This window comes from Amblyomma americanum, chromosome 1 (assembly GCF_052857255.1).
Source record: "Amblyomma americanum isolate KBUSLIRL-KWMA chromosome 1, ASM5285725v1, whole genome shotgun sequence".
Taxonomy (NCBI): domain Eukaryota; kingdom Metazoa; phylum Arthropoda; class Arachnida; order Ixodida; family Ixodidae; genus Amblyomma; species Amblyomma americanum.
The window spans coordinates 276,357,502-276,373,151 of NC_135497.1; the positions used below are offsets into that span (position 1 = coordinate 276,357,502).

The window sequence follows — 15,650 nt, forward strand, 5'->3', positions numbered from 1 at the left end:
ATACGGTATATATCTGCGCCAAACGCACGCTTTTCTCCGCCCGAAGGCTGTTCTAAAAGCTGCTCCAAGGTGACTTCGGCCAATCATATCGCTGTGTTCAGAGATGGCTATCAGTTACCCCCCCCCCTCCCCCGGGAATTCACGCACGAGTCGTTCAGCGTGCAAAAAGTGACGATAGGAGAGGGGAAAGGCGCGAAGACGCTGAGATTCAAAATTTGACTACAGATAACTCAGCTTCCACAAAGCGCATTAAAAAAAAAATTCTTGATAGAAGATATTTGTCAAGTGGTGTCCTTTAACATACTAGGCACACCGCAACATTATTGAGAGCCCCTTTAATTTCCTCTGCCATTCAGGTGACAGGAAGTGGGTATCGGGCGATACGACGTCATAGGCACCGTCCGGCTGTTGAAACCAAAATTACAGGAGAGAAGAAATTCAATCATGGATTATTTATCGGGGGGAGGCGAATTTCATAGTGTACCATGTTTGCTAATACCTTACTGACGATTCCAAAGAAAGAAAACACGCAACCAACAATTCGGTGTCCACAATCCTTGTCCTTTGCAAGCGTCATGAGATTGACGCACTGTAAATATCTTTTCACAACCTGTAGACGCTGAAAGTCTCAAAACGTTGTCTGCTCTGCAGCCAAGCGTATATAAGGCTTCAAGTAAAAGGCACCTTGCGTACTTGTTCAGGAGCCCCGTAGACTTTGTAGCTTCCTCTATGTGTTCAGAGATGCTCACAAAGCGTCTCGTGTTCTGTTGGTAGCCGTACTGGCCTTTGTTCGCGCGTCTGCACTAGTAGTGGTCCTGAAACCCATGAGCAACTGAAGAAGGCGCAAGGCGTGTATGGGAACAACGTGCTGGCGGCGGTGTGTGGCTCACGTGCATTCTATAACGCGTGCCTGAGCTGTCTGCAGGGTTGCTTGCGTCATGCTCTCGTTGCGCTGTTTTGTTTACGGCACGTGTTGATCGGCGAGCTTCCGTCGTTATGCGTCACGTGCGCTTTGGGGGGACGAGGTTCTTCGCGGACAAGGACTTGGGGAGGGAGGATAAGACATCGTGGCGTCACGTAGCTTGCAGCGTCTGACGAGCCTCCTCGACTACATGAGTGGCATCGGAAGTGGGGTAATCGTTCCTTAGACGCACGCGCTTGGCCGTTTGAATCGTAGTTGACCTGCGGCGCTGGTTTCCCCCCCACCCCCCCCCCCCCCCCCCCTCTTTTTTTTTTGTTCCGCAGGCCGTGAGCGAAGAAGAACGCTGGTGGCGGCGCCTGAACGCGGCCTTCCCTGCACCGTTCATGGCAGCAACCTTGGCACAGCTGTACGCGATGCTGATGTTGGAGGCCGCCGTCCTGGCTCCGGTGGAACCTTCGGCGCTGGGTGCGTTCCAGCAGAGCATTTATACCTCTCTTGGCATTGGGAATTTGGGGCGCTTCCCGCGGTCGACCTGTACATCGGCGTCACCCTTTTTTTTTCCTTTTCCGGCTGAGGTGTCTATTTCATTGTTTGGGGGCCTCGACATCCTTGCCCTGCAAAGGATGGCTGCTGAGGTTACCTGACCTTCTTTAAAGCTTTTACCATTTGCCATATTAAAACTTTTTCTGCCCTTTACCCTCACTAGGTGATATGAAATAACATTTTAGGTCCTTTACACCACCGTTTTGTTTTCTTTTTTTATAAAATCCAGCACAAGGCAATTTTCTATACCTTGCGTTTGGCGCATGATGGCCTTAGCCGCCTATGTGCCATAAAACCCAACACAGCACAACACAGCGGCTCCGTGCGAGACGTGGGAAAGAAAGCTGAAGGCAAAGTGCAGCGGTGGCGACAGGCTACACTCCTGAGGCGGTCACGTGCCGCACACACACACACACTCACGCACGCACACACGTACACTCTCACGCACACACACGTACACACTCACGCACACACACACTCACGCACACGTACACACGCGCGCACACACACACGCACACACACGTACACACTCACGCAAGCACACACATACACACACACGCACACACTCACACACACGTACACACTCTCTCTCTCACACATACGCACACACACACGCACGCACACGTACACACTCACGTACGTACACACTCACGCACACACGTACACACACGCGCGCACACACGCACACGCACACACTCACGTACGTACACGCACACACGCACGCGCGCACACACACACACACACACACACACACACTCACGCGCACACACACACACACACACGTACACACTCACGTACATACACACACGCACACACACACGTACACTCGCTCGCAAACACACACGTACACACTCACGTACGTACACACACTCACGCACACACACACTCACGCACACACACACACGTGCACGCACACACTCACGCGCACACACGTACACACTCACGTACGTACACGCACGCACGCACACTCACGCACACACACACACACACACACACACACACACACACACACACACACACACACACACACACACACACACACACACACACACACACACACACACACACACACACACACACACACACACACACGTACACGCATGCACACACTCACGCACGCACACGTACACACTCACGTACACACTCACACACACACACACGTGCACACACGCACGCGCACACACACGTACACGCTCACGCGCGCACACACACACGTACACACTCACGTACGTACACACACACACGTACACGCTCACGCGCACGCACACACGTACACACTCACGTACGTACACACAAGCACGCACACACTCATTCACTCACACACGCACACACTCACGCACACAGACGTGCACGCACACACTCACGCGCACACACGCACACACACACGTACACACTCACGTACGTACACGCACGCACGCACGCACGCACACACACACACACACACACACACACACACACACACACACACACACACACACACACACACACACACGCGTACACGCATGCACACACTCACGCACGCACACGTACACACTCACGTACACACTCACACACACACGTACATACTCACGCACGCACGCACGCACACACACACACACACACACGTACACGCACTCACGCACACACACACACGTACACACACGCACGCACACCATACATGGCAAAATTACTTTTGGAAAGTAATTCAATTATTGTACTCATTACTTTCCTGCAAATCGGGAAAATATAATTAAATTACATTACCGATTACCGCTCTCAAAAAGTAGTGGCATTACATTACAATTACGTCCTTAAAGTAATGCTGTTACGATTAAATTACGTTTCTGCCGCCGCGGTGGCTGAGTGGTTATGGCGCTCGGCTGCCGGCCCGAAAGACGCGGGTTCGATCCCGGCCGCGGCGGTCGAATTTCGATGGAGGCGAAATTCTAGAGGCCCGTCTGCTGTGCGATGTCAGTGCACGTTAAAGAACCCCAGGTAGTAGAAATTTCCGGAGCCCTTCACTACGGCATCCCTCATAGCGAGAGTCTCTTTGGAACGTTAAACCCACATAAACCATAAATTACGTTTCACGCATAGAAAAAGTATGCTGCTCACAGCTCCTATAAGTTTTTGGATTTCTTAATTTGCTGTATTGCAGGTGCAGCTGAGCTTCAAAGTGGGCGTCGAAAATTTTGCCCCGTTTTGAAAAAGTGCTGTCCTGGGCCACACTGAGTTGCCGCGTTGCTTATGCCGTTCAGAGCAACCCAGCTCAGTACATAGCGAAAAACTTAATAATAATTGCGTGCGTGTGCCACTCGACGGTGAGTGGAAGTTCGCTAGCTTGCTGGCCTAGGCTTTCCGCGCATCGCTTTTATTTTGGGAGCGCCCGACCAGGCAGTCGAGGGGCCGAAGGCTTGCTGACACCGCATAGAGCAAAGATGCATTTTTATTAAAATGGTTTCGAAAGACTAATTACTTTTTCTGCAGAAATGCTGTCTAGAAGTAATTACATTACGAAGTTACCACGCTTGGAAATTATTAATCGGATTGCAAAATGCCGCGAGATGTAATTAAATGCATTGCAGTAATTTAATTACTGCCATGTCTGAAAAAAATCGCACGCACACACAGTCCGGGAGGATGAACTTCTGCACGCTCGAGTACACGGCAGACGGGGTTTTACAGCTGCGACCAGCTTTTATTTTAGTCTCTTGAATCAGAATTGACTGAGAGGAGTAGTGAAAGCACGGCGTAAGTGAAAATTGCAGAGCGAAATGCGAATTTAAATGCGTAATCTTTCATGTTTTTATCATTGACTACGCCAGTATGAAATTTTTGCAACGTCAAGATCCCCGCCCCGCCCCCCCCCCCCCCCCTCCTCCTGAAAAAAAGTTTTATCTCTCCCAGGCAGCCAAAAAAAAAAAATGAAATCATACTGAGCATGAAAGCCAGCTTTTTCTTTAATTGCAAAAAAAAAATTTGCGCTAAATTTATGAATTAAAAGTATTTTATTACGGTGTACGTACTGCTATTTTCTCGCTGCCCGACACGAAAGCACATTGCTTACACATTGCACAGAAAATATGCGGAGTTATAAAAAGAGAATTCTTTGGTAATTTTTTCATAAGAACTTTTTTTCGCTCATCTGGGAAATTCAGAGCATGGTCACGTCACCAGAAATTTTTTTTTGTCACCGAATGTTTTCGAAAACTACTTTTTACAGTGCCGTACTTATATTCTTGAAAAAAAAATAAAGGATTTTGGCTTCGAATGGCCCTGCTGCTACTTGTCTCCAAACTGGAAAGTTTATTCATCAGTATTTTTGTATATGGTAAACGACTTCTTTTTCACGAGCTTAATATTTCGAGAATGCGACTGAGATCGCATTCACGTCGCTTGTGAATGCTGAAACGCGTACAACAGTCATTGGGGCAAGGATAAAAATTCGACAGAGACGCTTAAGACTGCTTACGTGTAAGAATGGGGAAGCATTGAAGTGCTGAGTCATGCTACGTTGCAGAATGTCTGAGTCATGACTATGACTACAAGGCATGACTATGCATAATGTTTGTATGCAACTCTGTATACCTTGCATTAATTAGTAAAGTGCCGAGTCATGCTACGTTGCAGAAATAAAGTGCGTTGTCATGCGTCATTACTACCCATACTTTGTGTAAACTCTAATACCTTACCTTACTTTACACAAGTGCTGAGTCATGCTACTTTGCAGAATGAGTCATGACTATGACAAAGCATTCTTCGTACAAACTGTATGCACCTTACATTGCGTTACTTGTAAAGTGCTGAGTCATGATACATCGCAGAATGACTACGAGTCATGACTTTGATAGGCAATAGTACATTATACGTTTTCATCATTCGTGACTATACATGTTCGCTTATATGTGTTGTCACATCGTACTACATGTTCGCTTATGTGTTGTCACATCGTACACCGGCATTGACATCCTGCGAATTTCGTCCCATAGACCGGGGGGGGGGGGGGGGCGCTTTTGTACTAATGGGACAAATGCTTTGGAAGTAATGGCGGACTTGAGAGCAAGCGTGATGAGGCCCATTCACGCGACGTCGATAACTGAAGCGTGTCGTGAAATGTAAGCGCGCAAAGACGTTGGCAGAAATAGGAATACGCTGCGGGAGGTTTTGTGAATTGAGTGCTTTTGGGCATAATCCTTCACTCATATCAAGTGCATGTTGAGGAAAGGACCAACGTGCGCTTCTAAGATAATTTTTGTCCAGTTCTACGCGATTCGCGAGAAACGCAAATGTTGGTTATGACAATTACAGTACTTAAAGGACTGTAGACACCTAATTTTATTGCATGTTTTCTTCTTTAAATTGATGCGTTGGACATTAGAATACATGGCTCACTGCATAGCATTCGCTTACGACCGCTAAATAATTTATAATTGAATTTCTTCTCTCGTGCTGTTTCGGCTTCATCAACCGAACGATGGCTGTAACGTGTAGTTGAACTTAAGTCACGTGAGGCACGGAAAAACTGCAATAAAAACGCTGATACGTATTTTAACTCACTGCAGCTTTTAAACCAGCCTGCTTCAAGAGCTGGAATTACAACAGCCGACGTATCAACACAATTATGTTGCCGTTTTTTTTGTGCTTCACGTGACCTAAAGTTTAACTGCGCGTCACACCCATCCTTCAGTTGATGAAACCGAAACCGAAACAGCGTCAAGAATCAATTCAGTTATAAAAATTATTTAGCGGTCGTAATCACATACCACGTGGTGACCTTGTATACCAATGTCTAATGCATCGTTTGAAAAGAAAAAACGCAAAAGCAAAAATTTGGTGTCTATAGTCATTTAATTGATCCAGGGTTTTAAATTGCTTCGAGCTTCCACTTATTGTTTCAGTATACACAAATGGTTTTTTTTCCATTGGAAAGCTAAATGTGGAAATTAAGTTCACTATAGTGTAAATCCACTATATTGGTCGCAAAACCTTTTCCCACTTATTTCTGTATCGCAACGCACGGTTTGTATCGCACGAAGCCAGTCTTTTCGCTGTTGTGAGCACTTACGCCAGACATTTACTAAAACATCGTCAAGAGACGCAGCAAGCTGGCAAAAAGAAAAAAAAATCGTTCCCTTTGCGGAATCCAGTGTGGTGTGCACACTGGGGTCCGCCATTCATACTGGTGCCATGGGCATAAAAGTACTCTGGGACGCAACGTGCACAAGATGCCGAAAACTTCACTCTGCATGGCTGCTTGCTTCCTGCGTAGCAAAGCAAATATCTATTATGTTGCCGAAATTTTTTAAAACAAATTAACTCCCCTCTTTTTCTTTGGCGGATAAAGCACAAAATATGTCACACCTTGTCGGTTATTGTGCCGACGCGTTCTTAGAGCACTCATAATTTTTACTCCCTAGGAAACAGAATAAGCAGCTGCTTATAATATTCCTGTTCCGAAAATTACTTCTAAATGACTACTCATCTGGAATCTTTTGGCATGACTACGACGGAGCTTAAAACAATACGCGTCCGAAAAAAAAATGGCGTTAATCTGTTGTGCACCGTGCTGTTTTTCGCTCTAACGCATGGGGCTGGTAGATTGCTCTCTCTCTCTCTCTCTCTCTCTCTCACACACACACACACACACACACACACACACACACACACACACACGCACACACGCACGCACGCACGCACGCACGCACGCACGCCTCGAACGGTGGAGCCTTGACGGCGCGGGCACTGCGCCTCTGCCCAAGCGGCTTTCATGGCGATGTGCTGGCGGTGATGTTTTGTTAGGGACTTTTAGCATAGCGTTTACCACCACCGCATGCTGGCAGTTCCAGTGCCTCTGCCAATGCCAGTGCGGAAGGGCAGAGGCACGAGGTGCCGGCACATGGCTTGGGCGATATCTGCGCATGCGCATTGTCGGCTTGCGATAAGCGGGGGCGGTACACGCTGTGCTAAATGTCTCTATTTTCAGCAGAGAGGAGGAAGGCTGCACGTGGAGAGGCGCATAAGTGCGCGAGCGCTTTCGTCTGTCTTTACTCCACAAACGAGCGCATCGTGCGGCGTCAGGTGCGAGAAGCTTCGTCTTTTTTTTACGGTCACGTGATCTATTATACGCCACCTTCATCGCCTCGATCGCCGCTGAACCCGCAAACGAGTCAGTAACAACTGCGTTGTAAAAACCGACAAACGGACAGAGATAGAGGTAATGAGGGGCTCGTTTAGGAATGCGTTCTTTGAAGCCAAGTAACGCTTAGATGAAGTCTTAATCATCATTATTTTGGAGAAGGATATTAATTTAGCCATAGTTTAAATTGTACAAAGCTTTATGACCTCAGCATCGCCATACTTATTGCTCGTTGGGCTCGTGTGTGCACCTGGGGCTATAACAGCATCCTGCAGTGAGCAGTGAGACGGGGTGGGCCTGCAGCGCCACTTGCGCCATTTTGATATAAACGCGATGGTCTGCGCCAAGTGTCGCCGAAGGCCATAGTGCGGCCAACGCTTTTTTTTTTTTGCTTAGTCTGTTCGGCTTTCACGTTCTCGTATGAGTAAGTGGGTGAATGTTCGAAGTTTTCGATGCGATATTCGCAACGCTGATATTCGATGCGATTCGCAACGCATCTTTTTATTAGGTATATTCGACTTTTCACTTATCACGGCGTTTCCAAACGACGCTTGCGGCATCGACCAACACCCTCTAAATACTTTCTTCAGGCCTCTCCAGGCCCTCCTTTCCACACGCGCTACGTCACGCCAAGTGTCCGGTCAGGCTGCTCACCAAGCGCGGCTCCGCTCCGCTCGGTTGTCTCCCTCGATGTGCTCGCGCTTGCCCGGGCAAGCACAGACACGAACGCAGTCTTGCAGTGAGCGTCTAGCTGCTGCTTGAGTCTTTCAGCCTGGCGTTGGGTGCATTTCCGTTCGCTCCTCGCACGGCTGTGTCTGTTTCGTGTGGCCGTTTCTTGTGTGGCGTGCGTACCTGTGCTAGCGCACGAATGGGAAACTGATTGCCTGCCGTGTAGCGAGTGCAACTTCGTGAAACATGGGCCGGTGCTGTGTTCCCGGGTGCCGCGGGAACTACCAGAATGGTCCCAAAGTACGTGTTTATTGCTTCCCAAGAGACGAAGTACGAAGAAAAGCCTGGTTGCGAGCCATTCCACGGAAGGATTTCACACCTACAGAGCATTCGAGGGTAAGACTCTGAAATATTGCTTAATAGGCGCTGGTAATTATCTTAGTTGTGAGCTGTCGCTCCCGGAAAGGCATGCTGTCTTTGTAGGCAATGATATCACTTCTTACACTTATGTATGAATTGTCCAGGAAGCATTTAGTTCTGTGGATGTGCATAAGGCTTGTGTAAAAGCTGTGTAAATATGTAAAAGCTGTTCACTATTCAGACTCTTTTTACTTAGTGTTTTAGGCAATGGAGAGTCATGGCGAATGGCCTTGCTTCATTTTCTCGTGCAGGTGTGTGAACTGCACTTCCACGCAGGCGACTTCATTACGACGTTGTCACACCAAGATGAACTGACAGGGAAAATAATAGAGGTGAAGCGTGACAGGCTACAGTTGAAGATTGATGCTGCGCCTTCTGTTTTTCCAAACTGCCCAAAATACTTGTCCTCAACGCCTGGACGGAGTGAATCGCCAGAGACGAAAAAAGCAAGAAGGGAAAACGCTGCTTTGCAGGAGGCTATGAGGAAGTCATTCAGTCTAATGAGCTTGAACAGAAAAGAAACAAAGTTTCATCTTACGAGGAGTTCAAATCTAAGTTGCCTGGAATCTGCAACACGAAATTCTGGACCGTTTCTGTCGATGAGCAGTGCGTTAGGTTCCTTCTCATCGAGAATGATCCTTCACCTAATGTGAAATGCGCCTTGGTAGTTCTCCCTGATCTGTCACTTTCTGTTTTCTTGAATGGAGTGAAGCTTCTGTCGCTTCCTTCAGGCAGGATTCTGCCAGCTCAAGTATGCGACACCTCCAGCCTGTCCTTGCTGCTAGAAGAACTCGAGATAGGCTTGCATAATATACCTGAGGTGACGAAAGAGTCGAAACATACTAAAGTATTGCAGTTTGTCGGTTCACTGCTTGCAGACCTCATTGAGGACAGTGATACGACGAAAGAACAGTCTTCTTTGCTGAAATTTCTGGTTGAGCAGATAGAGCTTCTCCTCGCGAAACAGCATGTGTATAGCGCAGAGCTGCTGGTATTCGCCAGTATTTTGAATTCAATTTCTCCTCACGCATATCACTTCACAAGAGCTGCATCAAGAATCATTCTGCCCCATCCTTCCACACTGCGCCGTGTTTGCTCAAATTACAAAGCTGACCCTCTTGTGGAGCAAAATCAACCGCACTGTCTCTCCTACATCCGAGAACGAGTCAAATCAATGAAAGACCACGAGAAGACAGTGACCCTGATGATCGATGAGATCCACATAAAACCATACTTCGACTACAAAGGGGGCACAATAGTAGGATCGTCGGTTCATTCAACGGAACCAGCAACAACAGCCCATGTGTTCATGGTACAATCACTCCTTTCTGCAAACAAGGACGTCATTCACATATTACCTGTGAGCAAACTGAGCGCAGAAATTTTGCACGAGCATGCTAAGAACATAATCATTAATGTTGAGAAAATGGGGCTCAAAATTATCGCTGTGATAACGGACAACAATGCTCTGAACCGCAAGATGATGTCGTTATTTGCTACAAGTCCTCAGGTGAGCATTGTCTATCCCCATCCAGCCGATAACGCTCGCCCTCTTTTCTACGTGGTCGATCCTGTGCATCTCTTGAAGTGCATTAGGAACAATTGGATTAACCAGAAAAACCCTGGAACATGCCTCTATTTCCCTGAAATGGACTTGAGTGGAGCAATGCCCGAAGGGCCTCCTCGTATGAAAGCTGCTTCTTTCGCAGCTGTGCGGCAGCTTTATTCTTCAGAGAAGACGTCGCTTGTGAAGGCTGCTTACAGACTGAACGCAAAAGCCGTGAATCCAACCTCAATGGAGCGGCAAAATGTAAAGCTCGCTCTCGACGTCATTAATCAGTTTGTTTCAAATGCCCTCAGGACACATGGTTCCGCGTTCAAGATTCCTCAAGCTGAGTCGACTGCTCTTTTCATTGACGTTATCCTCACATGGTGGCAAATAGTCAATGTTAAGACCCCTTGCAAAGGCCAGAGGCTAAGGGACAGCATGCAAGACCCTGTAAGGTCTGTTGATGACACACAGTTAGCTTTCCTGAGCGGCGTTGTGGACTGGTTGGACGCTTGGGCAAGAATAAACATCACCAGTGGCTCGCTGACGAAAGAGACTCACAGTGCTTTGCGACTGACATGCTATTCTCTGGTAGAACTCTCGCGCTACTGCTTAGAAGAACTTCACTTCAAGTACGTACTGCTGGGCAAATTTCAGACGGATGCGCTAGAAGACCGGTTCGGCCGTTACCGCCAGCTGGCAGGATCACAGTACCACATTTCCGTGCGTCAGCTCTACGAATGTGAGAAGAAGCTTCGTCTTCAAAAACTTTTGACATTTCCACGCGAGGAAACAGAGTTTGAAGACGTAAGTGAGGATCTTGTCCCATGCAACTTTTCTGTGGCTGTCAGCGACGACGATATTACACACGCCCACTCTGACATGGATGCTATTGTCTACATTGCAGGATACGCTGCTCATGCTGCTTTAAAGAAGCTTTCATGTTCTGCTTGCTTCAGCACATTGGTGATTGAAAATCGAGAGATCGAAGCGGAAAATACTGCCATGATAGCTAACCTGTCGAGAGGAGGGCTGAAGTTTCCCCAGCCATGCACAGTTCACATGGTACTGATGACTAAACTAGTTGCAGAGAAGTTGTCTTTTGGAGCAACCGCGGAAGATTTTCTCTCCTGTAGAAATCAACGTGGTGTCGTGATTTCACAGACGATTTCCCTCCTGGACGAACACGACATTGAGACATGTGAAAATGGCCACACTGCACAAACTCTCCTGCGCTTGGTAGTACGCGTTGCAACCAACGTTGTTCTAAACAACTTTTGCAAACTAAGAAATGATGCCATACAAGACAATGCGCAGCAGAAGGCCGCAGCCCGGAAAGCAGCAACGCTTAAGAAGAAGTAAGTTTTATTCCCAAGCAATAAAAATGCTTTGCGCACACTTCATTGCTGGTGTCTCGTCGTTTTTTATTGTAAGGGTCAGATTAGCTGTACAAATACTCAACAGCGCAACATTATTGTGAGTGTCATTATTGCTGTGTGTGAAAGCTTTAAGCAAAACACAATACAGAATAAAACTAACACAATGCGCAGTAGACGGTGTTTTTTTTTTCAATGTTCACGAACTTCTACTTTAACAACTAGATATACGCATGTGCGGTCTGTGCGGATGGATTTTACCGCACGGCAGACATCATGTACGTGATAGAACCTAATAATTAGATGATTAATTGAAATTAACTAATCAATTTTTTATTATAATGACCAATAATGCGAAATTGGCGGCCGTATGCTAAATTGTTTATTATAAAAAACTGTATTAGCAGCTCGAACTTTCTTGACAATAAGGTGTTCTGCAATAAAAAAAATATATAAAGCAGATAAAATGATAGCCTAAGGCGCGCACAAACTAGCGAATTTCTTTTCTGCAGCAACGACAAAAATGAAAATGAAGGAATCACTTATAAGGCAGCTACGTACGGCAGTACCCGAATAGTGCAGACGGGCGCGGCGCGCTGAAATCGCGGAGCGCGGGGCCTGCACGGTCCCTTGGCGTGACGTCACGCGGCCGGTGGAGAGGCCTTAGCATTGAGAGGGTGTTGCATCGACGCGCTTGTCAGATCACTTAACCTGCTCTTTCCTACTAGAATCAACTGCAAGTACGCGGGAAAAGTGCACGCGTGATAGTTATTGCATAAAACCAACGCGTCGACGGCTACCAAGAGAGAGAGAGAGAGAGAGAGAGAGAGAGAGAGAGAGAGAGAGCGGCCGCTGCGCGCTCAAGGGTCGGAGGACCTCCTTCACCCCGCGACGTCACGAAGATGCGGTGGCGCTGATGTTAGCAGCGACTTTCGCATGGTAGGCAAAACAGGTTCCGCTTTCCCGTGCCTACCGCAGCTGCCGCAGCTACCGGCGGCTGCTTCAAGCCTGTGCACTGCAGAAGCAGCATATATTGACCAGCTGCGTCACTGCTGGATCCGCGTAGTAGCATAAAAAAATATTAAATTAGCCTCGATAGGTTTCTCGCGCATAAATGCCGCATTCGGAAACTGGCTAACAGGCATTGGGCCACGGTAGTAAAACGCGATGTCTGGGAGTCGATAGGCACTCCCACTCAATGCACTTAATAGCATGCAAGTTACTGCGTTCATTCACCTGAACTTCAGGATAGTATAGGCTGATAATTGCTCAAGGAAAAAAAGACATATGTAGCTGCACACATACTTATCACCTTGAGCCGGAGTGCACGGTGCGCCGACAGGTTCACTCGCCCCCAAGGAATGCGTTTTTTTTTGTTAATAGCACACCATGTTTTAATGGCGCGTTTTATGGCATTCAATATTTACTTGAAACTGTTTCTTGATATGACGACATAATTATTTCATTTGAGTAGAAAGAAGTCTGGTAAGTTGTGTCAATCTTGCGCGGTCGCGTACCTTAAGTGTGCTAAACGCCATATGCTTTTTCATTGTATCATGCATGTGTCATGTTTCAAGAGGTAATACATGATCGCGAAGCTTGTTTGGAAAGAAGCAGCCGCAGGCGTGCTACTAACAGACACGTGGCGAGATTGAGAGGGGACGCGGCATGAAAAGTGTTTTCGTTATTCATGCATGTGATATGTAACTAAACTTGGTGCAAATATGAAATTCCTACGCTAGTTTCAGTCATTCCTTTTATTTATAGCTATACCTGGTGCAGTTCTGGGCAATTATAATTAACACCGTCGTCAAGTCCCCCCAAGCTCTCAAATAATTGAGTAGATAGTGCGCAGTTTTTTTATGCCAGCATGTACATAAAGCCCTGTTCTGTATGATGACGCGATTAGTTCTTTTTCTATATGATCAGTACTTATGCATGCATAGTTACATGAAAACGTTTCTTACAAAAAATAACTAACACAATACTGCACCTGTAGGGAAAAAAAACCGAGAGATTTATTACGCTCCTCAACGTCTCAGGAATAGTTTGCGACAAATGGAATCATTTGATTTTCATGCGAATTACGAAGGTGAGTGATCCAGTCGCAGAAAATGTGAGAGGTCAGAAAACGAACCTTAAAGTTTATTCCCTCGTTTATGGCATCTTCGCTTTCGCTTTGGTCAAAGAAATGCGGCACTGAAATCAAAGAAATTACCTCACAATTTTTGACGACCACACTTCTAAAAAGCGTAATTTATAAATTTGTACTCAATATTTTGCTATAATTTTTCGTCACGAAACTAGACTTCAGGGCTAGGAAAGAAAATAATTCTAGAAATCAAAAATTTTCACCAAATCTACCAGCTTAACAAGAGGACAAGTCGGACTGGCTGGTGCGTGGTCATGCGGCTAAAAACAGCGCTAAGCGAGACAGGAGATCGGGGACACGACGCTGTCCCCACTTTTCGCGCAACGCGACACCCACCTTAGCGACACGGGCTGCGTTCCAATACTCTAGACGTCTAACAAGACCAACGTTTTTAGATCTCTTTCAGTTTGCAAGCTCCCACCGAGCCGCGCACGAGAAAGCGGCCCCCTTCCGTTTCCACTCACCATGCGGCGCTGCTGTCACTGTCGGCCCGGAGAGCTCGCGCTCGGCAGCGGTTGCGGCAGCCTTCTCCGCCGGATCTCATCCGCTATAACGTCGCGAACGAACGCGCAGAATTCAAATTTGTTGGCCGTCTTTTAATTGTCACGTAGAAACTTCAGTCTCATGGTTAAAGAACTGTTTGGCCTGAGCAGTAAGGGTGACATAAAGAGCAGGCTGAAGCAAGATCGCGAAAAACTGCGATCGTTTACTTGCTTCGCGCTTTATCTATCGCATCGTATTTACGATGTTTATCCTGGATAGTTTAGTGCCTGTTGGCGTAACGCTATCAATAGTTCTTGTGAATAGTTCACGAACCATAATGGAAGATTTAAAATATCCATGTTCCGTTCTGTTTTTAGAACAGTCACGAAATTCCGCGCTCTGTTACCGACGTAAGGAGCACAGCACAGAGAGCAGGGTTTTTCACGTTCACTTAGAGCATTTATTTAAATGCACACAAACACTGAATGCAGACACACCTGTTACGAAACACGGAAGGAATGCCTACAGAAGACGAGCTTTTTTATTTGCAATGGTGACTTTTTCTCTGCTTTCCAGCCGGCGATTCACAACTCTCGCGTAGAAGTGCATGCGTGTAACTATGACAAAATTCAGCACCTGGCATGTAAAAGAGGCCATATGCTCTGCGCATCCAAGCCGCGCAAGGTTTCTCAATTCCAACTCGTCTAACACCTCCCAAAACATATCTGCGAAAAGTGGGCCTTCTTTCAATGAAGTTGAAACTGCTCTGTTTACAATATTTGTAAACTCTAACATCTTTTTTGTAGGATGCTTTAGGCAGCCTTGCTCGAAGCTCCTGTACACGGTGAGGTACGAGTCACTGCTAACAACTGGCACTGGGGAGCTGATATCCTCTATGCAGGAAGGGCATGTTGTACTCTTGCTGAATTTATGCACCACATAGCCCGAAAAGTAGTATTATATGCTTTCATCTACTTCTCCCTTGGAGTAAATGTGGTCACTGCCACTGTGCTGGGGCAAGTCATTAGGTTCAGAGGTTAACTCAAGAATTCTGGATTCAATCAGGTCATGCAGGTGTGCTTGCTTACAGCGGTGTGATTCTCTCGATTTCTTCAGTGTGTCTTGAATACCTACAAGCACAGCACTCGGTGCACCCTCCACACTTCCACGCAGACCGGTCTTTATAGGTGTGTACAGAGTAAGCAGTCGGAATATTTGTGTGAAATTCACGACTGTCGGATGTGACTCGTCGCCTCCAAATGAGCGCACCAATCCGCTACTTTGACAAGGCGGCGGCAGCGGCGGCGACGATAGGGAGGGGCAAACAGTGTGGCGAGCGCCACCGCGCGGCAGGAAAGAGAAAGGCGACACTCCGCGCGCCGGAGCTTTCAAACTGAAAGAGATCTAAAAACGTTGAACAA

The 15,650-nt window shown here is 47.0% G+C and overlaps 1 protein-coding gene across 2 annotated transcripts in view; it reads left to right on the forward strand.

Annotated features, from left to right (window-relative positions):
- Window positions 1-1,253: 1,253 nt before the first annotated feature.
- The window catches only part of LOC144097249 (uncharacterized), a 46,959-nt gene continuing 32,562 nt past the window's right edge, over window positions 1,254-15,650 (forward strand). For both annotated transcript variants that reach the window (XM_077630001.1, XM_077629995.1), the window contains exon 1: window positions 1,254-1,387. In XM_077630001.1, coding sequence (XP_077486127.1) covers window positions 1,306-1,387 — 82 coding nt within the window. In that variant the 5' untranslated portion in view covers window positions 1,254-1,305. The remainder of the gene's footprint in view (window positions 1,388-15,650) is intronic.